Raw genomic sequence first — 25,355 nt, 5'->3', positions numbered from 1 at the left:
TATTCGAATAAATGGCGGTCGTACAGAAGCAGTCAGGTTGAAGCAAAACTTTAATTCAACAACGTTTTATTTGCATTGATAGCGTTACTCGTTTTTAATCTTTTAAATGTTCTTTTTTTTTTCTCTGTGTACGTCTTCTAACAATATATTTCGAGCCGCTAATTTTATTATTATTAAGCCGCTAAAAAACCTCAAAAAAACAAACAAACAAACGATAGAATTTAGGATCCGTTTGAATCTGTTTTGGATCTCTGCGAATCTGTGCATGAACTTTTGGTTTTTCTATTCGGTTTATGTTCTGCTTGTGCATTAATGTTATATCAAAATTTAAAAATTCACCGACACCGATTTTTTGGGGTTTCAAAGGATACTTTAACCAACATCCGTTTCTATATTTCCTTGTCGTGTCAATCAATATGTCTGAAGTTTTTAAGTCGTCTCAAATAAACAGCATTGCGACCGACAGCCCGACGGCACCGGTTAAGGGAATGGTGGCACCCTTTCCTAGCGGAGATCTTCTTCTCGCCCTTTATCTGCCCGGTTCGATTGGAAGTCTCGCACCGGAAGCAGCCCCTGCAGCACAACCATACCGGGGACGCTTCCATCTCGCCATCTTTCCACGAGATGGCAAACACAGAAATAATCGCTAGAATCTCCCTCGCCATTTGGTTAATTCGTACTAAATGTATGTCTTTTATTACCGTTTTTACTCCACCACAGTCACCACCGCTAGGGCCGAAGACACCGAAAAGTGTGTCCGACAAGAAGCGATTCTTTGAAAACGCCATGGAAGATCAGCAGAAACCGACACCGAAATCAGGTAAGCCCTGCCGCCCTAAAGCAACACATAATAGCCCACTCATGCGCTTTTTTCCCCTTTTAGATAAAGTCTTCTCCTTTCTATCGCAAGACGAGGTAGAAAAGCTGAGACAGGAAGAGGAGCGAAAAATTGCGACGCTCGGCAAGGACCGGGTGCACCAGCGTTTCGGTGCGGGCGATGATGAAGAAGACGACCGGTCGGATGGGGGCGATTGTCCGACAGGCGACAAGTCGGACATTAACGATAATAACATGAGGTACGTACTGGAGTGATGCTACCATGCTCCGTCCGGGTTGTCCGTCTGTGGCGTAGCACCAAGCGCTATCGCACGTGAACCTGAACGTCGACGAATGGCGAGCGCTATGAAAACCCCCCCTCCTCTTCTGAACCGTTTGTAAAGGGTTCTCTTACCATTGACCGTAACCAACTGCTACAACCGAGCTGATGTGAAAAAGTGGAGAGTGCCTTCTTTTTTTTTAAAGTAGTATTAGTAGTCGTGTATGATTTTGTTTCACTCACTCACTATCTCGTATCTAGTGTCGCACTTATCGTAAATTCGTAGAATACGTTTGAAGGCAAACAAAACAACAAAACCCAACTAAAACCAAAAAGAAAACCCGTGGGAAAGTAGTTTGTACACCCACTACAACCTACTACTACTACTACTACTCCTACTTCTACTGCTGCTACTACTGTCTGCGTCTATTCCGCTTGTAGATGCCACATCTTACTTTCGATTTTCATTCCGGATTGACGGATGTCATATCATCTTCTGTTACTATTCCTATCTATTACGCTCGAAAATAACACTAGACTACTAATCAAAAACTCAAAAAGAAAAGCTAGATATATTCTATTGGGCATTCTCGCGCCTTTACCCTTGATTAAGTTTTGTAATCGTCATGCTGATATTATCCTAACCATTTCACCTTGTACTTCCTCCAGGAACCCGTTGGCAGAAATTGACGCTATCATTGAGCGTGATAGAGAACATAGCAAACAAACTGAACCACACCCCCCTTACCAGCCTCCGGCGCACTAACACCAAATGCTTCCAACAACCCCCAACCCCTGTCGCCCATACCACTCCCTTCCCTGCGTATGTTAAGGTCCTTGCGTTGGTGATGTGGTGTGCGTAAGCAATATTGGTCGGACATCACCATACTACTCCATCCATTCGCCTCCCTTCCTAGCCATCCCCTTCATTCCACCCTCCCGGAAGAAAGCGAGCTTGGGAAGAGCGAAGGGGGTTTTGGGGGAAGCCCTGCCTACCTTCTCCGTATTGCCGTATACGTGTATGTGTGCATTATCTCTCTTATATTCCCGCTCGTTAACGTGCCGCAGCTAAGATCATTTCTCTTTTCATTTCCACCGTACATTCCCGTTCTTTTACACGAAGCTAACAATTGTATACACCCTTTTAATGTGTTAGTTAGAAACAAAGCAAAAAAAGCGGATCATTCAAGCAGAACAAAGAAAACATAAAACACACGAACAGGCAGGATAGGATAAAGCGGAATCAAACTTAACCTTGACAAAAAACCAGCTTTGTCTTAGTAAGTGTTGTTTCTGTTAACGAAGGTACACTGTTAGTGCTTTTAGCATAATTTTAATTACACATTTTGTTTTTCGTAACCTAACCTTGTATGTTGCTCCCGCGGTGAGCACGATCTTGGTTCTGTCATGTGAGACGCACACGCATCAACACAAAACGTGCGGCATTAGTGTTTGTAACTGTTTCAAACCAGTTAGATCTTAATTGTACCTATGTTTTTTTTTGTATCCTTAATGAGGAAGCAGGCGAGGAATGAGTTGACAGGAAGCATAACCATTTTATTCAAATGACAGCTTACTTTGTAGTAAACGTCCTGCAACAAGTGTACCGCTTGTGTACCGGGACAACTGGGCATTATCGCTTGAAACGCACAGATGAATATGTGCAGCTGTATTCATGTTCATATTTTATTTAAATTTAGTTTAAATTTAAAAACGAAAATTCCCTTACATTTAAAGCATTTAAAGAATTTATACAAAAAAAAACTTCCAATCGTTTTTCTTCTTTTCTGTGTTTGTGTGTGCTGATTATTGTATGATAAATGTATTTTTACATAACATCCTCTCCCTTTCCATCCTTCCATTCATTTCCCTTTATGTAAAGTACAACGACCAGAAACGGGAACCAAAACAAAAACGTTTAGTACTATCCTAGTTACTCTTCTTAATCTTAATGTATATCTCGTATACAGGCCCTCTGTCCGTGTACACTTGATTGTTTTTATGTGTTTTTTTTTTCGTTTTGTTTTTGTAAATACACATCTTCAAAGTGATAAATAATAAAACTAATTATTGTAATGCTTGGAATGCGCTCTCTATTTCTTTTATCATGGTTTTTTTTTTCTATTGATTATGTCCTACATTGCAACACGGATACACCTCTTCTACCTTTTCTACTCGATCTAATAATATTAAGGGTTAGGGTGTGTAACACAAAACCCGGGCGGCAGTGTAATACGCTCGCGTTAGAAGACGCTCTCTTATACTTACTCTTTGCCACCTTTTCTTTTCGTTGTTTCGGATATACTGTGGGCTCGTAAGTTTCATCTACTTCTTGCGCTTTCCCTCTATCTTTCACCTACTATTTATTTACCATTACACTCGGATTTAATATAGCTGTAAAGAAAACCAAACAACTTAAACATTTGCGTAGCTTTTAGCAAGGCCCACCACTTACACTTAAGTATTCGAGCGCGTATTGTAAACTGAATCATCCCCGGTTTTTTAAAAAGAGAATCCGTTGAGCGATTTCAGCAGTCTTTGGCTGTTTTTTTTTTTGGTACACCCAGTTGGTGAGGAAAATGAACGGTGGTTGGATGCCATTGGGTGCAAAGCAAAACAAGCATCACAGTGCAATATTCTGCCCACTGGCATCCAGCGAAATCTGGCCAACAGTCCGTCGTCTTTCCACCTTTTCACCATCCCCTGAAAAGATTTCTCCATGTGCTCAGCGCAAAAACCTACCTAGCACGCGCGTACGCTTGCGAACATTTTTAACTGATCTCTGGATATGTAACCTCAATCTCACCCCTTCTATAACAATGCCTACCACAAATAATTGTGAACGCTCGTCGGTGTGTATCGCATTAAAAAAAAAAAAAACAAATACAAACGAAAACCAAAATAAAATACTCGAATGAAACAAAACATTCGTCACCAACGCAACAACGGCGCAATCGAACGGATCCGCAGAGAGGATCTGACGGGGCGCGACAGTACCGGTGAGGAGCAGAAGATGGTTGGTTCACTGCTGGCGGCATCGTCACCACTCGCCAAAACGCCCATGAGCCGCATCCCGATACGTACCGCGAATGCAGAGAAGCGAGCCCGTGCCAGCAACTGTTTGCCGCCGGAGTACGACGAGTCCAAGCTGAGTCCGTCCGAGATCCGCGCCCTACGGTAAGACAGATACTAAGATGCTTGATGCTTACTCGAATATACTAAACGATACGATTTGTTGGTTGTTTTAGGGCACAGAAACGAGCTGCATGGCGGCAGGCGCGTCTAAAATCGCTCGAAAACGATGCCCTGCAGGCGCTGATTATGATACAAACGATGAGTGCCGCCGGACAGCTAGACGAGTCGACGATGAATGCGAGCAGCGCTAGCGAGGGCGGTGCAGGTGGTTTGCCACAGGAGGCCGAACAGCCGGTTGGCAGCAGTAACGCATCGCTACCGTCACCAGCACAGTCCCCACTGCCGTTTGAAGCAGCATCGTCACCCAACAGCAACGATGAGGTAAGGTTCTACCGTTCCCCTTTTGTAGGTTTTCTCTTTCCTGCCCCGGTGGAGATATTCTTGCCAGGACGGCTCAATTAACTTGCTAGTGCGTAGGACACCGGATTGCGCGTGTGTGTGCGTGTGTTTTAAAACTACTACTGAATGTGAGATATACCTCCCCTGCGTGTCCTTTCCAACCAACTCTCGTGCTCGATGTATTTTAACCGTATACCAAATACCACATACAAACTCCCCCACTCCCAAACAATACTCACACCACATAACCCTAGCAGCTGGGACGTGAGCCGGTCAGCGACGACGGACACCATGAGGGACGCAGCAGCGAGGAAGATGGCGGTGACCGTTTGCATCAGCGCTTTCCACGGCTCGCCGTCAAGTCGCGCCCGGGCAGCGAAGTCGTCGTGCGCGAAACGGAAAAGGTCGTGGAGGAGAAGGTGACACGCCGGACGGAGGAGGCACCGGGCGGTGGCGTCCGGACGGTAGAGTACATTGAGAAGGTCATCGAAACAGAGGTTAGCATAGAGGTGGCCGGTGCGCTGATGGCACACGCACAAAATGTTACAACATTCGTCTGGCACAAACTTTACAACACCTCCCCCCATTCCATATTAGCGTATGCGCCACACCGTTACACACCGTAGAGCATGTGTTGTCGTAGTTGTATTTTGTTAGTCAAGGCAGATAATGAACGCTTTTAGGGGTAGAACCTGTGCAAAATCCTGCTTCCATGGACGTGTCCTTCCGTACAAAACCAACCGCACAATTGCGAGCAGCATGTAACGTATGCATTAGAAAATGTGGACTGAACTCCAATAGCAACTTGGCGAAATATTGTTCGATGTATTGAGGATGGAAATAGTTGTACACTAGCTGACCACCTGCTTTAGTTAAGGAAGGGCTTTTCGTTTTGTCCTCGCAACTATTAATGTTTGCCCAAAGCAGCTCTGTTCGATAACTTTCAGGGATTTCATTGGCAGACTTCGGTAAATCTTCTATTCGAACCAGTCTATCTCTTCTGTAGTGATCTGTTAATGATCTATTTATGTATCTGACGTCTGAGACGGAGTCAAATTAAAAGACTACACAATATATTTCTTGACATAGACGTCACCTTCTAGAAAACATGTTACGAACAAATCCCAGAACGTCTTACGTTTTGAAGGAAAGATCTGTAGGGTGCTCTAGAATTCGAATAAAAAGTGATCAAAACAGTCCATCTTATTTAATGCATACGTTAGCATTAGTGTAGAAGCAGACTAACCCATTTAGTAAGGTTATGAGTAGTGATGTATGTTGTCATGTACTAAGTCCCCCTTTTTTGCGAAGATTCCTGGCAAATAGTACATGACAGTAAGCATCCTCTCCTATCCCTTGCAGCTGCTCTAGAATGGTTTTTGTCTTGCGCTGTCATATTTCGTTTTCTTTTATTTACCTTTTTTTCAGCAAACATCCGCACACGTGTTTTGTTATTCGTTTGATCGCCACTTGCCCTTAGCCCTTAGATATTTGCACTTCCTCTTCCCCCCAACTGACGTTCAGAGTGTTTGGTGGTATTAAAAATTAATTTTCCTTCTCCTGTTACTGTTTTAGGTGGAAACGATGCGCGAAAAGATTATTATGTTCGAGCTGGAAGACTCCTCGTCCGGCGACAGTGAGCGCGACGGTGGAAAGATGGACGTGAACAATGGTGTCACCGAGCCGGACGGTCACCATCACCGGTGGGTGGATGGGAATGAGACGGAACAGCGGCGGGAAGTGGAAGCGGAAGAAGCGGCGATCGCCGAACCGGAACCGATCCAGCTGCAAACGATCGTCGAAGTGATTAACCCGATGCTGACCGGTGATGGTCAGCCGAACGATATTGCGATCGGCCGCTACAGCGATGTGGTGTACGGCGAGGAAGATTCACTAGTGGCAGCACCGACAACGAACGCACCAGTCGAGTACGGCCGGTACGCGTACGAGCACGGAACGTACGAGTCAATCAACGACAAGATGAAGCATGTGCTGCGCGAGCTGAAGCAAAACGAGAAGGTACGGCAAAACCTCTCCAAAAGCCTCACGGAGGACGAAATCATCGCCCTACAGGCGCAGGAAGCGGAGGAAGCGGAAGATGCGGAGTTGGACGATGAGGAGGGTGACGTGCCGGAACGGTACGAGGAGAAAACGGGCGCCATCGGGACGGTGTTTATGGTGCGCGAGCGACTGATCAACGATTTCTACACCCACCAGAGCGAACTGGCTCAGGAGCAGCAGCAGCAGCAACGGAAGTACCAGCAGAAGCTGCTAGACGACAACGTGTCGTCGGCGTATCGTGACTGCGAGGTTATCACGAACCCGAACGCGGAACGGTTTTCGCCCGCATTCGATAACCATTCCGGACCGGGGCAGCTGTACCATCAGACGCTGCACTCGGAAAAGCTAAAGGCCGTGTTCGGCAGTGACGACGACGAGGAAGACGACGACGAAAAGGAGGGAGAGGAGGACGAGGTGGACGATCAGCGGAACGGTAATGTGGCTGTCGGTACGGTCGAGCCAGTGACGGTGCGTGATAGTGCCGCTGCTGATGATGAGGACGACGATGAGGGAGACGAGGAAACGGTACCGAGCCGCGTTACTGGCCAAACGACCAACGGGTCGACCGAAACCACCACAAACACCACCACCAACAATACCGTCCCGTCCGCAACGAACCTCGCGACCGGTGGTGCCAGCAACAAGCGCAAGAAGCGAAAGGGCAAAAAGAAAAAGTAATATATCATCGACGTGTGACAGTGGGGATGGATCTTCCAAGAGCTGACCGGGTCGACGCTCCTTCTTAGCTAAATGTAAACGATTTTAATAACTGAGGGGGGGAGGGTAAAGGGAAGTCGATGCAATTATCTCCCCTCTTCGTGAGACAGCAGTGAGTTTTTAGGTTTATTTTAACAACATCCCTAGATAGAGATAGTAAGAAGGAAAAATAGAGATAAGGAGAGAGAGAGAGAGAGAAATCAAAATGAATCACCTCCGCTTATATACAGAGATGTCAAACGATAGTATAGACATGAGCAGCGAGATATTGATGTGTGCGAACATATAATTGAAACACGTTTTGTTTGATGTTTAATTCGACAAATCCATGATAATTCATCTTTAAGAATTTATGAATGTTTAAGGATGATTAAATTTTTTGATAGTTGTATAGTGATTTGAATAACTCCTTTATAAAGATGTATACGAAAGACTCTTTGTACTACAATGTTTCTTTCTATATTGAGGTTTCGTAATAGCAAGAGTAATATTGGTAAGATATTCAATCAAAAAAGCTGGATAGCATCCTTGGATGAATAGATGCACACCGAAGCAGTCTTTCAACAATTCTCTTATTACTAAACCAGTATATTGAAAAGATTCCCTTGTTGTTGGAAAAGTTTATCGCTATATTAGAATGATGCTGTTTACCAACAACTGCATTAAACAGACGGCTCTATCGGTTGTAGAGCAGTTCTAAACGTCTGTAAAACGCTGTAACTTCCAGAATGAAATCCGATTACATGCTCGCATCCACCGATATCTCATGAAACTTGTCTGTACAATCATTGAAATCACTCCATGTCTGTGTATTTAGGTGTGTGTGTGTTTGCACACACACACACAAATACACCACACCTGGGGGCGAAGGAAACGGAGGTAGTAAAACAACACACGAAAACGGGGGACAGCCAGTGCAGGTGCAGCTTTTGAATTAAGATATATTATTTTTTTTTGCCGATACAATTCTTATAATTATGTTTCCCAATTTTTGTTTCATTTTTTTAATAATTCCTCGTACGTTGTCGCTTTGTCGATGAACCTCGTTTAATTTATACGCAATAATGCCTAGTTTACGTTACGCATACTCCCGCCCCACTACCGGTAGACATTTTTATTTTCCAGTTGCAATAATGATCATCTAACGAGAACGGTTCAGTTTTCTGTTTTCGTATTTTATCATAAAGTTTGTATCTCCACATAGTTATTTATCGCGACGTATTGATGCATTGTTTGAAGCACACATGAATTCTGATTTTTTATTTTTTTTTTGTTTTGTTTCGATTCTTACTTATAGCTTTGCAAAACTCCTTACAAGTGCTTCATTTTGATATTGCTTTACACAAGGTTTTATTATATTTTAGAGTAGTTAAAACGGAGCCCATGAAGTGACAGAGGCGCGATGCGGAAGGAAGTTGGATAAGGGGGGAGGGAGTCACAGAAGGGCGAGAAGAAGACGTAGGATAGTGAAAGGGACAAAACAGGAAGTTAAAACATGTGAGTGTGTATGTGTATATGCCGTTTTTGTGTGTATGGGTACGTGAACATGGAAGGCTTTAGGGGAAGCACTAACAATTTGTTTTATTTTAATTTTTTATTTTAATTCGGAACCAACGCCTCCATTCCTTTTTGGGCGTGTGTGTGTCTAGGTGTGCAGCATTTTGGGGAGCCATCCATGTCGTGCGTATTTTAATTAAAACTTCTTCCCTTTCCTTTCCTCGCTTCTCTCGCCAGAGGAAACCAACTCCTCCCGCATGCCTTTCCACTGTACTCTTGTCCTTCCGGTATGGCAATATGTAAACCAAGCGAAATAAAGAAGAAAAACAACTATTTAACTCAAAAACAATGTGTAACGAAGCGCTGTGTGTGTTTTTTTTGTGTGTATTGGTGTCGTCTTCTTAGAGAAATGGCGTATGAAGGTAGTATGGGTGATTCACTATTCACTAACAACTAGGGGAAAAGGGGTACACTACTGGCACAATATATCCACTAACCACTAACGGAAACATCTGCAGGAAGAAACCACCACCGAAAATTGGGGTGTGAGTCGTGGAGGAGGAGGGTGGGGGACGAGGGTTTCAAGGGAAGGATGGCGAGTAGGATATCCCGTCCATTGTACTAAACACTAAAAAATGGTAAAAATGGTTGATCGCAGCATTGCGGGATTGATTGTGTGTGTGTGTGCGTTTTTGGGAGGTCTAGTGTGACTCCTGCAGCACCTTCTTCGACGGTTTGCTCAACACCCGGATGACGCTGGCCCGGTTGTTGACGCTCTTCTTACCACCGGACGACTTCTTCTCCATCGTACCGTTCTCGTTCGGTAAATTCAGCATCGGGCTACCACTCTTGAGACGCTGGTGCTGTAAGTGGGTGTGAGGAATTCTATAAGAGTTGTCGCCCTGCAGGAGAGGCTCGCGCTTTTACTACCTTACCTTACTATTACTGCAGCCTTTCTCGCGCTCGAGTAGCTTGTCCTTGTAGTCGAGATCCTTCTTGTCGGTGGTGGTCCCGTAGGCCATCGACAGCCCACCCTTCCCGAGGCCGGACTTCTCCAGCAGGTCCACCTTGTGGTCGACGTGGGAAGCACCACCATCGAGATGGTAGCCGTCCGGGCCGGAGTGATGGTGGGCATGGGGATGGGTCACACCACCTGTCTCGAGTTCGTAGTCGGATGGTCCGCCCGGCTGTCCGGACTTTTTGCCACCGGACCCAGCGCCGGTTGGGAGAGGTTTCGCATGGTAGTCGCCGAGTACGCCCGCCGCCGATGGGATCTGGGAGATGTCCAGGATGAGGTTCTCCTTTTCTGGCTTGGTGATGATGTAGTTGACACAGATCACCGTCTGGTCACTCATGTTCTTCGTCTGGCACACCATCGTGCAGCAGGACTGGATCCAGAAGTATCCCGCGTTCTTGTTGAGGATGCGATAGAACGGTGTCAGTACCTGGCCCTTCTGGATCACTGGAACACCAGCATAAGGGGGTAAAGAAGACAGATATCTGTTGTGTGAAGTCTCCTGTGCCATCTCCCAACACATCTCAACACACTTACGTTCACTGTGGCTCTTCTTGAGCTTGTGCGCATCCTGCCCGTGGCAAAGACTGTAGATGCTCTTCCCGTTCAGCTCGTCGGCGGTGTAGTCCAGAAAACTGGAAATCCTACCAACAGTGAGATCGGGGATGTTCAAAACTTGATCGCGTCCCAACCCGCTACTATTTCCCCGCTATTGCACAACCACAACCTACCTGTTCTCGCAGTGAATGATCGTCAGGTCGAGGCTGGTCCGGAAGACGAACATGTCCGACTCGAGCTTGATCTCGTGCAGGGACGGTGGTGGCAGCGCGATCCCAATGCCAACCATTCCGATCACCGTCTGCTTGTCGGTGTGGGCATCCTCCTGGCCTGCGCCCTTCTTGCGCAGGTGACAGAGCAGCAGTATGACCCGATAGCCGGACGACTTGAAGTGGCAACCGCGCTTGGTCAGTGTCGACTTCATCCGGATGCAAAACGCACGGTCGTCCCCTTCGTACGATTCGCCCGGCAGCAGACCCTTACCGCCCGGCGCATCCTTGCCGAGCTTCAGCACGGTTGCCTTCTCGGCCGGTGGGTCATCGCCGTACCCACCGTAGCTCGCATACTCCGCACCCTTCTTGATGCCGAGCTGTTGTTCCACCTCCGCGTGGTCGTTCTTGTGCACGTAGTCGAAGATGCTGCTGCCGGTCATCTCCACCTGCGACAGCCCGAGATAGATCGAGACCGTCTCGGAGATGTAGAGGAACCGTCCGTCCACACCGGTGGAGATGGCGAACCCGTCCAGCGACTGCAGGATATGGGTGCCGAGATGCGTTTCGAACATCTCGTTAAAGTACTGCGGTGCGTTGTAGTTCTGGAAACCGATCGGGTCCTTGCACCAGGACGGAACACCGTTCTCGCTGAACTCCTTCAGCTTCAGGTAGCTGATCGTGAGCCGTATAATGGACGCCTTGTCCAGCTGGCTGGTGATCGCTGCCGGCAGCGGTAACATCTTCGCCAGCTCGTAAAACTCGTAGTTCTCCTTGCCGCGCCGTGACCGTGCCGCATCGCGAGATTTCTCCTTCCGCAGCTCGATCAGGCTGTTCGGTAGGGATGGATCGGTGTTTTGGAGCATGGAGAGCAGGGTGTAGCCCGGTTTGGGAAAAGAAGCGGAGTTGAGTGGAGTAAAAGATTGAATGTGATTTGTGTTTCGGCTGGTTCGGATGGTGGGTTTGAAAATGATTGGAGCACTGTTATGTGGTCATCACTTACCCCGGCTCAACCGTTGCGAGATTGCTCGAGACCCCCGAATTGTGGCCCTGAATCGATGAGTACGTGATCGGGCAAAAGTCCTGCCCGGAGACGATCCACGAGTGTGGAAAGCCGGAGTTGCTCATGCTCAGGGCGTTCGACATGATTTGCGATGAACGATGAAAATTGCTATACTCGACTTGCAGGGAGGAGAAAGGGAACATAATGCTGGAAGCGATAAAATAGATATAAACTTTCACACCATCGCTAGCACACATTAATTTGGGTGAAGAGATCCCTTGTCCCACGAACCACGAACAAAAAAACACAACCAAATCGTATCCTCGCGAGAACTCGCACCGCAAACGAGAAATAATGCAAAAGTTCGTTAAGTTCATTTGCCACCGATTGAAATCGGGTTAATTTCCAATCTTACCCGTACCCAGGACCGATTTAAACAATGTCCTAATTTTACAGACACACTTCCACACCGACCAACAGCACCAACAGCGGAGTAAAAGTATTTTCACCAGCGGTCGCCAGCCCGTGCACGGTTTTCGATGTTAGCATTTCAAACGAAATACGTTAATGAGCTTCCCGCACTCGCTTGCACCGAATGCTTGAAGCGAACAGAAAACTTAAACGAACAAACCGCTCGGGACTACTTACGTACACAATTCCCGATCCAGTAGTGGTTGGTTTCGGTCTGCTAGAATTACACACTAAGCGCACTGTTGCAATACTCTGCACTTTCCTTCCTTTGGTTTGAAAAGTTCAAATAATTCAAACACGCACCATTCAATTGCACATTGTACCGTGGCGAGCTGCAGCGCACGACATTGAACGAAATGTCGTCGGTACCGCTAGCGACACCATCTTAACGAAACGGCAAACGTTTGAACTATTATGGCGCACGGCGGGCGGCCACGCGGACAATTTGGCCGTTTAAATTTTGTTTGCATTTTTAGCGAATTCGTAACGCTAATAATAACAAAATATCTTTGGAAACCATGCTAATTGTTCTAAATTTAAAAGTTTTACGTGAATGTTTTTCTAGTGACTGTAAATGATTGATAATATCAGCCAGTGAAATTTTAAGATAAATTCCAAACGTAATGTATAATATTCCTTGAATTGGGGAAGCGCATTTCTTTCATGTTAAGAACAATAAAACAAAATTTATATTCTTTCAGTTTAACCGAAGCGTTTTCAACCAAATTTACACACGTAAGTTGGCAACCGGCATAACCGGGTATTCCATACGTTTTGACGTAAACAATTAACGGTTTTCGTAGCTAAACAATGCTTTCTATCTATTTACATTCTTGCAAATCTTTGTAAATCGGAATGCTAAATGAATACTGTAGGGTACTTTGCTGTATGTTGCTCGTAGATGGAAAAATTCAGAAAAACAATTGCAACGTGAAACGGTACCAGGGAAAAACAACGGTACCAGGTGTTACCTCTTGAAAAACATGCTCTCCTGGTATCGGAAATCTGAAAACAGCTGGTTTGTATGGAATTTCGTACCAGTCGATGGAAAGTTTGAGCGAGAGATGAAGGATGCTTCCCATTTCATCCATCTCACTTGCACTGGCGATCGCTCTCACGGGTTTGATAGTATGCAATGCGAGAACTATGAGAACTTGACTTTACCTAAAAAAATCCAGTGACGAATTTTCCCCTTTCTCGGGAAAAGATTGTTCAATATTTGAAAAGAAAATGCAAAACAGGGTCGTGTAAAATGGGCTTAAGCTCGTGAAGCGTTCCGGTCCCAACTTTGGGATCAATTCCCATCACTAGTTCGCTAGCTGTCAATGGATACACGAGCTGTCATCTTCAGCCCTTATTCGAAGGTAGTCGTCCTTTGCATGGGGAAAACCGAAAGTTGTCTCTGCATTGAAGTATACATTCTGTTTCGCAAAAAAAAGCCCTTTGCCGTCGGTGCTGTCGTTTGTTTTCCCGTTTGCAGACATTTTTCGCGTAGGCAAGTTGTAACAAGGTGCTCTTTTAGAGGAAATAATTTGGCGTAAGTAGAAAAAAGCCATTCCGCTGAATCAGCGAAAACGATAGGAAATGAAATTGTTGAAACGAAGCAAAATTTCACAACCAAAACATTGGCCTTGTGTACAGTCAATTTCGATGAACCGTCCACACATGCACACATTCAACGTAAACTGTCAAACAGCCGGTGGAACAAAGCGAGAACGCTCCCGGGGCGGTGGTGTGTGTTGCAGTGCGAAAGCATAACCAAATCTACGGGCCTGTCATTGCGTGTGCACGCGTTTTCCTTCTGTGTGTATGTGCGGGTGCGTGCGCATACAATTTTTCACAAAACCACCCCCGTGCATCCGTGCTTCGGTGCCGTTTTATTTCCGCTCCCTACGCCACCGGGATATGACAACCGAACCGGAGTGGGTCGGTCACTACTTGCACAGTTTTGCGAGCAGTGCGCAGGTACCAGGGCGAGCGTGAAAACTCGCCACTCAATCGCAGCCGAGCGGCCGAGGTAAAAAGGGCCCAACTTTTCTCCACTCGACCAACAAAATCAGCGCGCGACACGGGGTCCGCTGCCACAGCCCCGTAAATATCTTAGCAGCGCCAACAAAATAGACGGCTGGCCCGCGTTAACAGAAAAAAGGAGCCGCCAAAGGAAGACCAGCAAAAAACAGCCCAACCGACAGGAGCGCAAAGAAAGGGTAATAGTTTTACACTGCTGGACAAACCGGACAATACGCTTGTCCCCGTGGATATGGAAGAGCGAAGAAGTAAAGAAGAAAAAAAAACAAACTCGCTTTTGTGGTAACAACCCGCTTCCGGAGTGTGGCGCTTTGCAACATTTTTTCCTTTCACCACCCCGGACCGGAAGTTAGTGCAGTGCGTTTGCGTTTCGTGTATGCGAGTGTGTGCGTTTTGTGGTCTGTGACCGTGCCGTGAAATGCAAGGAACCGGGAAAAAGGAAGGCACCGTAGACGGAGCAATATTTTTCTGCGTTTCGCAACACCCTTTGCCCAACCCCCTGAGGTCCTGTTTCCGTGGGGTGGAGGTTTTTTTTTGTTTGGTTCGAGGGAGGCCTCGTGCAGCGGTGAGAACATTCCAGGAGTTGATGGTCCGCAAACAGAACAACCAGCATTGCCATCGATCCATCCCAATTTCTGTCAAAGCAGAAGCATCTTTTTTATTTGTCAAAGTCCCTGCAAATCTTTTCTTGTTCTTGTGTGCATGAGTGTGTGTGTGTGCGGGGAAGGGGATGAGAGACAGTGAAAGGGTTCCCGCACCCAGTGTAGTGATCTTTTTCGGCTTGTGCGTGTATCCCGTGCGTGCGTGCGTTCCATTTGCGTGTGTGCGTGTGTGAGAGCCAGGAATACGGAATATGGGAACTCTTTTTTCCTAGCACTACCCCCCCCCCCCACGCTCCTCCCCGCTCCCCTTTCCCCGCCACCAATCCCAATCAAATCAACAAAAGAGCACGAAATCTCTGCAGCGAACACGGAACACTGTTAAAACAGGCCCCAAAAAGGACGACTTTCGGTGGGGTGAGGGGACAAAGGGAGGTAGTGAGTTTCAGGGAAAAAGGGCAACCGAATCTAAGTGAAAAAGATAGAGAGAGAAAGAGAGAGAGAGAGCAAGAGAAGAGTGTTGGATTTTATTTTATTAGTGTATTATTGTTATTGTTTTCTTCAGGGGATTTTCTTTTTGAACTACACCTTAAGAAAATAATTGAATAATCACATGGTTTCTTCCTGGTGGTTTGGGGTGGAAGCAAAAAACCCACCCATGTGGGAGGAGAAGGTTCTCACGACACACACCGTTTTGGTCGGTGGTTGTTGCGAGCGTACATTAGAAGAGAGCGAGAGTGTGTGTGTGTTTGTGGGAAAGCCGGAAAAACCGCGAAATGGACACGGTACGAACCACCCCTTATAGGGGAGGGGAGGGGGGGGATGAGGGGTGGCCAGGACTCATTTACCTGCTGTCCGTCTCATTTTCCGGCATTTTAAAGAGCGTAAAAAAAAGAGTCTAAACCACCCTTTATTAAAAAGGGTCTACTGGTGGGAGGGGAAGGTGTTAGGTGAGACAGAAGACACACACAGAAAAAAAAAAGATAAAGGCCAGGGAAGGACGCACGCATCAAATGTACGTGTGTGTATGTCCTCCCCCCGCAGGTGTCGGGAAAAATGCTATTTATATTGCCCCGCGAGCAGAGAAAGAGCCGCACGAGCGTACCGCACCGAGATACAGATAGATCTAGTAGCCATGTTTCCGCAAGCTGTAAGTGTGTAGGGGTAGCCACAGAGAGAGAGAGAGAGAGAGTGAGAGTGGTGGAGAAACAGTAGATTTAAAAAAAAACAACAAACCAACAATTATAACTTACTGTTACAAGCAACACCCAGCGGAATGCCGTATGGAAGTTCGGGGTTTTTTTTTTTTTGGTTGGTGTAGCTCGATTCTACACCTCTGCCCCCTCCCCCCCTCTCCCCCCACCCAGTCCTGCCCATTGCCACACCCTTTGCCACCCTCGTATGAGGTGGAAAATTGTTGCGGAAGGAAAAATTGGGTTCACAACGATATTCCTTGTTCGGGCGTTCAATTCCTGCTAAGCGATGGCCTACTTCTGCACACCCACACGCGCACACACTGCTTCATTCATTCACACCCCCCCTCCTCCGGAAGAAGCGGAATATATCAATGAAAGGTACAATCCGCCACCCTTCGGACAACACGCGACAGGATGGGGTGAAAAGCAGGAAATTTCTTTCTTCCACCGTTGTTGTTTGACAAAAAAAAACACTTGTGCACAACAGTGCATCTTCGTGTGTGGTGCGGTTCTTTATTTTTATAGATTAATCAGCATGGACGTGTGCGTGTGTGTGTGAGAGAGAGGTTGTGAAAGGATTGCGGAAATAGAAATGCGGGGGGGTGGTGCACAACATTGTTACTTTTGCTGCTGCAGAAAAACGAACGAACAGAACCGCACGGTCAAGGTATTTGGTATTTGGAGCAGTTTTAAGAAGGAATTGGAATTTTAAAAAGGAATTTCTACCATTCTCTCACTCTCTTGCTCCCACTCTCTTCCTTCCAATACAAACACACATACACAGACTAAATTCGTCATGCGCGCGCTGTGTATAAGTGTGTGTGTGTGTGGTTCGGGTGTGATTAGTGAATCGATTTAGCAGGTCCCTTCTACTCCCCTCAAAAGACCTCTACGAGTGAGACGAGCGCAAGGACTTTATTGGCCATTGATTTGCTGCGTGATTTAACTCCATAACGGTATGTCCTGTGTGTGCGTGTGTGCGTGTGTATATAACAAGAAGTTCCTAGTTTGACACTTCTCAAGCTCCATAAAGCTCCCCAACGGGGGTTGTATTCAATATCTTGGGCGTATCCCTGCCGTGAAAGGATAAACCCCCCACCCCCCCCCTGGGGTTGTCACCGTCGAGGGGAGGGGCCTGGAAGTGTGACACTACAATCAAGAACAATCAGGTGATCAACATACACGCAACCCGTTCGCCAATCAACCCTTCTCATCCCCCCCCCGCCCCTTGGGGGTGATCCGTCGATCAAATCTGTTCGGTGCCGCGGAATCAACGGAAGTGCTGCGCCACAGTACGTCACTCTCGAGCGAAGGACATTCAGACCCACACACACGCACACACACACTCACAGGGCGACCCGAGGATTTTCGCTATTTGTAAAAAACAACATCCGTGTATGTGTGGACACGCGACGCAAAAGCGTATAGAGGAGTGTTGCCTGTCGCATCTTGCTAATTAACTACGTCGAAAACAACACGCGCCAGTGGCGTTCGGAATACCGTAATTCAGCCATTTTTATTAACCCGATATCTTATCCTGTGGCGGAGTCAAAAAAAAAAAAAGAGGAGCCCTGTGTCGCGTGACCGCTGCTAGGACGTTTCGTTTGTGTATAGATGCCGTGCCCCCATATGTGTGTGTCCAGTTATGGTCTGAAACAACGGAAGGACATTAAGGATAACACACACTGCCCTGCCCTGTTTCTCGCACACGGTCATGCACGGTGGGGCTCTTTGTGTCGGTTGACTTCATCCCTTGCATCTTAATCCTTTTTTTTTTGTCAGTGCAATAACATCCCAGGACGAGCACAAAAAAACAGGGACAAGAAGTGCAAGAAAAACAATAGTTTTGAGGCACGCGATTAGCGAACTGTCATAATCTCGTGCTCACAAGCGCACGACGGCTTTCTCCCCGTTCCCGGGGGGGGGTTTTTTTTTTGGGGAGCATGGGAGAGCACGCGCGCGCGCACACACACACACCTATACACCCCAATGCATAGCGCACACGGCCAAGGAGTTGTGCAAAAGTGGTTCTGCGGTGCGAAAGGATATCTCGATGGAGAGGGCGATTGCTTAGAGAAGGGAAGGTTGATTACACTCTGCGGGATCGTTACTGGTTGTGCCTTTCGGGATGTATCGATTTTACTTTGCCCGTCGTGCACGAGATAACTGCTGGCTCCGCAACATATGAGAGCGATAGAAAGTCCTTTAGAAACACTCTCTTTTCGCCTTTCTCTCTCTCTCTCATTCTCACTCTCTCTCTCTCTTACATACACACATGCTTTGGCATCTGATGACTTGAAAGGACACGACATTGCTGTGATTCTTGCTGCAGAGAAGCAAACGCGAAACGGCGAAGGACATATACAGACAGTGTCCTCTGAGGTGCACGTGCACGGTCGTGCAGTACTTGAAACCCCGGCATGCAAACGCAGGTTAGCGAAGTACATAGCAGTAGGACCTTCCCAACCGCATCCTGCCAACGGAGGACGCTATTCAACAGTGTTCCCCGGGAGTTCGGGGTTCGGGACAGAGAGCCCTGGTGTGTCTGCTGCGTGATGGACGATGCGGAAATGCATGCGCCATCGGTTGTGTTGCTTGTACCTTTGTGTTTGTGGTGTTAAGGTAGCCCCCTCCACAGCTGACCGTATGCTCTCACCTCCTTTTATCACATACAAAGGAGGTTAGGGGGTTTGGAGAAGCTACCATCTCCCCCCCCCCCCTAAAACCGAATGCTCTTTGTGACAGGCAGGCCAAGTAGCCGCCGTAACAATGGTGGCCATGGTCTGCTTAATCATGTCCGCGATATGGTGTGGCCTAAAGGACCTTGACGCAATTTGCCAGTAACCTTTATGCGCGTGCTGTAGCACAGTGAGCGGATGATGTCACTGACATCACTGTAAAAGGGGATATACGGTTTGAGATCGAACCGTCGGCTGCAGTGGATGTTTGAGGCATTTGCAATGCATATGGCGGCCAGATACCTTCCACAATTTATAGCCCGTGCAGGTCTAAGTCTTCAAGGGTTTTGCAGTGACGACTAGTGTTTGAGGAGTTCTGAAAGAGCACCATCCACCAAGAATTCTCCAGATCTTCTTAAATCTTTCAATCAGTGTGCGGTGTAGTGTTGTGCTTAATGAATCTGTTGAGAAGAGTCATTTATGTGAATATTTAGTGAGGAGTCATTCGAATCTACTATCGACTCTGAAAAGATTCACGAACCCTCTGAGCAGTGGCAGATCATGCCACTGGAGACGTGGAGATCCTAAATATTGTATGGTTTCTTGAGTCTTTAAAATAGGAGTTGAAAGATTCATTCAGATTCACGAATCTGAATCAGATTCTATCAACTTCGAAGTCGTTCTCACACAACTCGAACATCACGAATTTGCGATTGGTGACAATTATTGTTTTTTTTTTTTGGTGCTTCATCTTCCAGGCAGTGTGACCAGCAAGTGCCCCGTAAGAATTCTTCCAAGCGACGTAGACATCTCGCGTGAAACGATGTGCACGTTCGGCTAAGCTCGTGCCGTCGCTGTGGTCATATGGTGCGGGCCCGCCCGCGTGCGTTTGTTGTGGTGTCCCGTTACCGTGCTGCCCGACAAGCCCACACCTTCCTTCTCCTTCCTTTCCATACCATCACAGCCGCACAGTGACTAGCGCCGCGAAGCACCGCACCCCGGACGCACCCAAGATGGATGATCTGCTACAGGCCGGCCACGTGGTCAAGGAAAGATGGAAGGTACGTACGCAGCGTGGAACGGTGGGAGTAGAAACCGTGTGCTAACTCTATCCCTTTTTTTCCACGACCTGGCATTAATTGCAGGTGCTGAAAAAGATAGGCGGTGGCGGGTTTGGCGAAATCTACGAGGGCCAAGATTTGATCACCCGGGAGCAGGTCGCACTGAAGGTCGAATCCGCCCGGCAACCGAAACAGGTACTCAAGATGGAGGTGGCCGTGCTAAAGAAGCTGCAAGGTAGGAATGGTCGCGTTGATCCAACCCCATTCACGAACTACTAACAACTAATATTGGTATCGACGATTCATTCCTTGCTTTTTTTTCTTCTTCCACATCGGTTTGGCACCGTCTCTCCCATCAAGGCAAGGAACACATCTGTCGGTTCATCGGCTGCGGGCGCAACGATCGATTCAATTACGTGGTGATGCAGCTGCAGGGTAAAAATTTGGCCGAGCTGCGGCGTTCGCAGGCACGCGGTGCCTTCTCACTCAGCACAACGCTGCGCATTGGCCTCCAAATACTGAAATCGATCGAATCCATCCATTCGGTCGGCTTCCTTCATCGTGATATCAAACCAGTAAGTCTCGTCGGCTGTGTATATTTAGACAACCCCGCGTATCTACTTCGTGCAGCGCGCGTCACGCAAAAGGAATTGATTTTTGTTTTGTTTTGTGTTCCAAAGTGTGTCTTTTTTTTTGTTGGCAGGGTGCGTAACGCCGGGAAGGTATGCAAAAATGCTGTTGTTATAGCATTATCCAAAAAAAAAATCAAACCATTGCATACCTTCGGGCGTTATGAGCTTTCCATTCCTTGCAGAAATGAATTATAAATACTCGATTCTCTCTTTCTACCCTCTTGCAGAGTAACTTTGCCATAGGAAGACTACCGCTCACTAGTCGTAGAATCTACATGCTGGACTTCGGCTTAGCTAGGCAGTACACTACCGGTACGGGTGAGGTGCGATGTCCCCGAGCTGCGGCAGGATTCCGCGGAACCGTAAGGTAAACGGCCGTAACGCGCAAAAACGCTAATGATTTCCAATTCGGTTCATGCCTAATAACGCTCTTTTTGCCTCGCCCCCACAACAAAAAAACATTCCCCAAAAGGTACGCTTCGTTAAACGCGCACAAAAATCGTGAAATGGGCCGCCAGGACGATCTGTGGTCGTTGTTCTATATGCTTGTTGAGTTTGTTACCGGCCAGCTTCCATGGCGTAAAATTAAGGATAAAGAGCAAGTGCGTAAAATTTGCGTAAACACCAGCATATCGTACGTGCGGTGAACGCGAACTAATTGTACTAACTATACGCCTCTTCCCTGCTTTCAGGTTGGAATGTTGAAAGAGAAATATGATCATCGTTTGCTACTCAAGCACTTGCCTTCGGATTTCAAATACTTCTTAGAGCATATTCAATCCCTTAACTATGCCGATAAGCCGGATTATGCAGTAAGTAGTCGTATCGGATGCATGCGGGTACTCTCACTCTCAACTCTTCACCGTTGGTTTTGTTTCGATGTTGTCCCACCCATTCCAGATGCTGATCTCTCTGTTCGAACGATGCATGAAGCGTCGTGGCGTGAAGGAAACGGACACGTTCGACTGGGAAAACAACGCCGACTACAATGCTGGCGAAGCCAAAGCTATCAACGCAGCTGTACCAAAGAGTGAACTAATCAAAAAACATAAGGATATCGAAATGACCGAGGTACGGACATCCCACCACATCCTGTCGACTCTCCAAATTCATTGGTCGTTTATTTGAATTTTTAAGGAGAAACGCAAACCAATCATGGATTCGGCGAAAGTGCTCCACACGGAACCGATCGAATCGATGAAACCGCAGAACGCGGTTAATGCGGGCGGTGGTGCTGCAGCGGCAGCCGCCAAGGCCGCCCTTAACCATGCGGACCAGCACGAACCGAACGAGGCTAAGATACAGCAGGAAACCAAAACGGACGCTGGGCTTCCGGCGATTGAGATGGTGGTCGTGAAGGTACAAAACCATGTTCAACTACAGTTTGCTTACTGCATCCTTTCCCCTTCCCAAAAACGAAAACAAAATGGTAGAATAGAATGGCGTACAGATGTACCATCATTGCTCGGTTGGCACATTGCCGATGTTGCTGTTGTTTTCCGTTGCAAAACGCCTGAATGTTTGCAATCGTTGGACGCTTGAAGCGATCTTTTGTACAAAGGAATCGGTTCTTGTGGCGTAGATTGCAATACATTGTATATGGTCGGGCAGTTTGTACGTAAACCACAGTCTCACTGCTAACAGTGCTACAGAGAGATGGTGTATATAGTTGTAAAACGCCTAGTATAGTAACGCCCAGATTGGTGAAAGTAAGCAAATGAAGCGTTCACGTCAACAATCGAATGTACTAGTGTCAGGTGTATCTGTTTCAGTATCCTGAATATTAATCCTCAAAGCTTGGTGCGTCCTCATAGATTCATAAATAAGTTCCATGATTTCTTAAAGATTCAAAAATTTCAGAAATCATTAACAACAATGTAATTTAAATTTGTAAATTGAAGAATAGTTCATATTATAGCAAGCATTCGATCTCTTTGTACATCAGGACATTATAAAGAGGATTCATAATTCTTTGAGGATTCTTGAATCTTTCGAGAGTTGAGTCATGAATTGAAACACTACAGGCTGAATTGACTCTTCCTCAAAAGATACATCAAGCACAGCACTAGTATGAATAGCTTCATTTGCGTTGCATTCTCACTAACGCTTTCCCCCCTTTTTGGCACTTTTCCGCTTCCTGCCAACACAGTGACAACCAGTGTTTTTTTCTTATACAATTATTGTTTTCTTTTCTTTCAATCTCTTTTTTTCGTTTCTTTTTCTTTTCTACTTGTTTCATTTTCGGGTGTGCGTGTGTGTGGTTTTGTGTTGTGTTTATTCCTTTCCCTGTACCTCCTTTTTCCGTTTTTCTCCGTTTTTCCATTACTCTCCCCAAAAAACTTGTCCCTCACCCGGGTTGGTTGCGGAAAACGGTCTGCTCCTTGCCGACAGGGTCTAATAAGTTTTCCTATTCACCAGAACGAGATACCCTTGGTGCGGGCACACACGGAGGTTATGACAAAGCCGGCAAAGCATGGTAGCAACCGGTTGCGAATACTGACCGCGCCACCGGTCAACATCAAGGACTTCACCGCCACGCTTGATAAGCAGCAGCAGCAGCAGCAGCAATCGCAGCAGCAATCGCACCATCAGCAATCCCATCATCAGTCGCAGCAGTCGCACCATCACCATCACCATCCGCTGCACGCGTCCAGCGACGCGAACAATCTGTCGATGGAGCTGAAGTCGAAGCTGCTGAAGACGGAGGCGGACGATCTGTCGTACGCGCCGGCGGACGGCATACTGCGCGATCTCGCCCAACACTGCCAGTCCGGTACGGGCGGGTCGCAGAAGCATCACGATCCGCTGCACGGCCAGCAGTCGAACGCACTGCAACGGCAAAGTCTGACGCTCGGCAAAAGCCTCCGGTCGTACGGCAGCTCGACGACCGCGACCAGCAACAAGTACGGTGAGCGGAACGATGACAAGAGCTGCCGGGACTACTCGATCACGCAGCACGCGATCATCGACGACGATAACGCCAGCCAGCACCAGACGCCCAAGTACCAGGGTGCGCTCACGTTGGCCTCGCAGTGGAAGAGCCAGTTCGACGATTCGGACGACTCGACCGACGGTCTCTGGAAGGGTGAACAACATTCCGAAAATGCATCGAAGAAAAACTACACTAACCTCAACAAGAGCAGCATCGCCGCGACGACCGCCCAGCAGCAGAAGGAGCAGCAGTCGGCGCTACCGCCCCAGCCGCCGCCGCCGCCGCCGCCACCGTCCCAGCCGCCCCAAACGAACGGACAGCTAATTATGCCAGCCGGGGGCGGGGGTGGTGGGGACGGGCCGCTAAACACCGCTACCATCCCCACCACCACAACCACCATCACCCGGAACGGGCACGGCGAGCCGGAGAACAATGGGGGACCGGGCCAGCCGCCCAAGCCACCCCCACCACCAACCGAGTGTGACGAGGGTGCCCCGGCGGTGCCGCCGGGTGGTGAGTGTGGTGGGGCGGTGGTGGACGCGATCAGCCTTCTACCGTGCGTCGGTGGCCTCGCGGGTGTGCTACTGGACCACCAGGACCACCAGCGGGCGGTGGCCGAAAAGGTGGACGACGGCGCCCCGGTACCGGAAGCGCCGGAACAACAACCAGCGGAACCGGACGAACCACAGGAAGTGGAGGAAGAAGAAGGCGTGGAAGTGGACGGCGACGAGGAAGTGGAACGCGAAGAGGAGGAAGAAAAAGAGGACGAGGAGGACGAGGAGGAGGGAAAGGGGGGGAAGTATGGGGCGGGAAGCGGTGCAAACGGTGCGCCGATGATCGTCAGCGTCGGCAGCCTCGTGGGTGGCTTCGAGGCGGTGGCGGCGGCCGCGGCTGCAGCAGCCGTTACCGCCACACCCGTTACCGCCGGCGGGAACGCGGAACTATCCAGTAATCTTAAATCTTAAAAATTCTCTCTCACAAGACTCACACACTCACACACACACACAAACACTAAACGAAAACCAATCTCATTTTGACAGGACGGGGATCCTTCCTCAGCTAGCGTTTATGGTTTTTCCTTTTGTGATTTTTCTTTTGCCAAGGCAGCTGCGAAAAAAACAAGCATGAGCTTAAGGCTATATAAAGACCGAGACAAAGAGAGAGAGAGAGAGAGTAAGGAAGAGAGTGAGAGAGAGAGAGAGAGAGAATGAGTGAGATAAAGAAAGGAGAGTTAGTGCAATCGTGATGTTAGTAGGATATAGAAGAAGACCTAGAATGAAGAAGTGTAAGAGTGAAAGTGAAGGTACGGTATGAGACATAGTCAAGGTTCAATGGTTCACAGCTTGATGAGTGAATAGGACACTTAGTGGTAAGTGGCACCGGGCCCTATAATGGTCAGGTGTTGCAAAATATATGGATTTACTGCTAACCGAAAGCCAGTAACTCTTCTAGTCCTTTGCCACGGGTTCTATCGCATTTTTTGGGGCTGTGTCGACTGTTGTGCATGTATGATGAGTGCAATATGTAAGAAGGATCACACACACACACAAACACACGCGCGCGGAAATGTGGATAAGGGTATAGCGCTACTACACTACTGCTGAGAATGATCTCCCCCTTCTCCCCCCGCCTCCTTCATCCCCTTCAATCATATTCCCCTTCCGCGCCGCTTCCATTTAGGGCCTAGTGATGTGTACGGTTGTTGGATTATTATTGGTCGCCTATACCAATTATCCTGTTTATCCGATCATGACGAAGACTTCGACCAAGGATATTAAACCTCCACTATTGAAAACAAAATCGATCTCGCGGGACGAAGCAAACGCCCCTCCCCAAAACATAAAAACCCTCACACACACACACACACAAAGCGATAAATGAAGGCGTCTGTGTGGTTAAATCTTAAATAGAGTGAATATAGGGTGGGCCGGATACCACAAACAAACAAAACCACCTATAAAGAGAAGGTGAGGAAGCGGTACCCATGGGAGATGGGAGATGGAAGGGGTAGGGTGAATGTTTAATGGGGTGGGCTTAAGGGGTAAACGGGGGGAAAACATGACAGAAA

At 47.7% G+C, this 25,355-nt stretch overlaps 3 protein-coding genes across 4 annotated transcripts in view; 2 read left to right on the top strand and 1 right to left on the bottom strand.

Annotated features, from left to right (window-relative positions):
* LOC128307129 (protein lap4) overlaps positions 1 to 9,046 on the top strand; it is a 49,738-nt gene extending 40,692 nt beyond the window's left edge. Inside the window, exons 18-22 of the mRNA XM_053044861.1 lie at positions 721 to 820; positions 884 to 1,076; positions 4,067 to 4,273; positions 4,345 to 4,612; positions 6,206 to 9,046. Coding sequence (XP_052900821.1) covers positions 721 to 820; positions 884 to 1,076; positions 4,067 to 4,273; positions 4,345 to 4,612; positions 6,206 to 7,369 — 1,932 coding nt within the window. The 3' untranslated portion in view covers positions 7,370 to 9,046. The remainder of the gene's footprint in view (positions 1 to 720; positions 821 to 883; positions 1,077 to 4,066; positions 4,274 to 4,344; positions 4,613 to 6,205) is intronic.
* A 560-nt stretch (positions 9,047 to 9,606) lies between these two features.
* Positions 9,607 to 11,893, bottom strand: LOC128306986 (protein trachealess-like). Its single transcript, XM_053044676.1, has 5 exons — positions 11,691 to 11,893; positions 10,652 to 11,518; positions 10,458 to 10,564; positions 9,841 to 10,367; positions 9,607 to 9,768 (listed from the first exon to the last, which is right to left on the bottom strand). Exons 1-5 carry the CDS (start codon positions 11,891 to 11,893, stop codon positions 9,607 to 9,609), a joined length of 1,866 nt encoding a protein of 621 aa, XP_052900636.1.
* A 2,285-nt stretch (positions 11,894 to 14,178) lies between these two features.
* On the top strand, positions 14,179 to 25,288 carry LOC128306319 (tau-tubulin kinase homolog Asator). Of its 2 annotated transcripts, none has more exons than XM_053043784.1 (10): positions 14,179 to 14,368; positions 19,421 to 19,723; positions 19,808 to 19,958; positions 20,084 to 20,298; positions 20,583 to 20,722; positions 20,828 to 20,957; positions 21,048 to 21,167; positions 21,256 to 21,426; positions 21,493 to 21,714; positions 22,774 to 25,288. In XM_053043784.1, exons 2-10 carry the CDS (start codon positions 19,676 to 19,678, stop codon positions 24,250 to 24,252), a joined length of 2,676 nt encoding a protein of 891 aa, XP_052899744.1. In that variant the 5' UTR covers positions 14,179 to 14,368; positions 19,421 to 19,675; the 3' UTR covers positions 24,253 to 25,288. The 2 variants fall into 2 exon arrangements, with proteins under 2 accessions (XP_052899744.1, XP_052899743.1); XM_053043783.1 differs by having other exon boundaries at positions 22,747 to 25,288.
* Positions 25,289 to 25,355: the final 67 nt, after the last annotated feature.

This window comes from Anopheles moucheti, chromosome X (genome assembly GCF_943734755.1).
Source record: "Anopheles moucheti chromosome X, idAnoMoucSN_F20_07, whole genome shotgun sequence".
NCBI lineage: Eukaryota > Metazoa > Arthropoda > Insecta > Diptera > Culicidae > Anopheles > Anopheles moucheti.
This window is presented reverse-complemented; position numbering and strand designations above follow the sequence as displayed.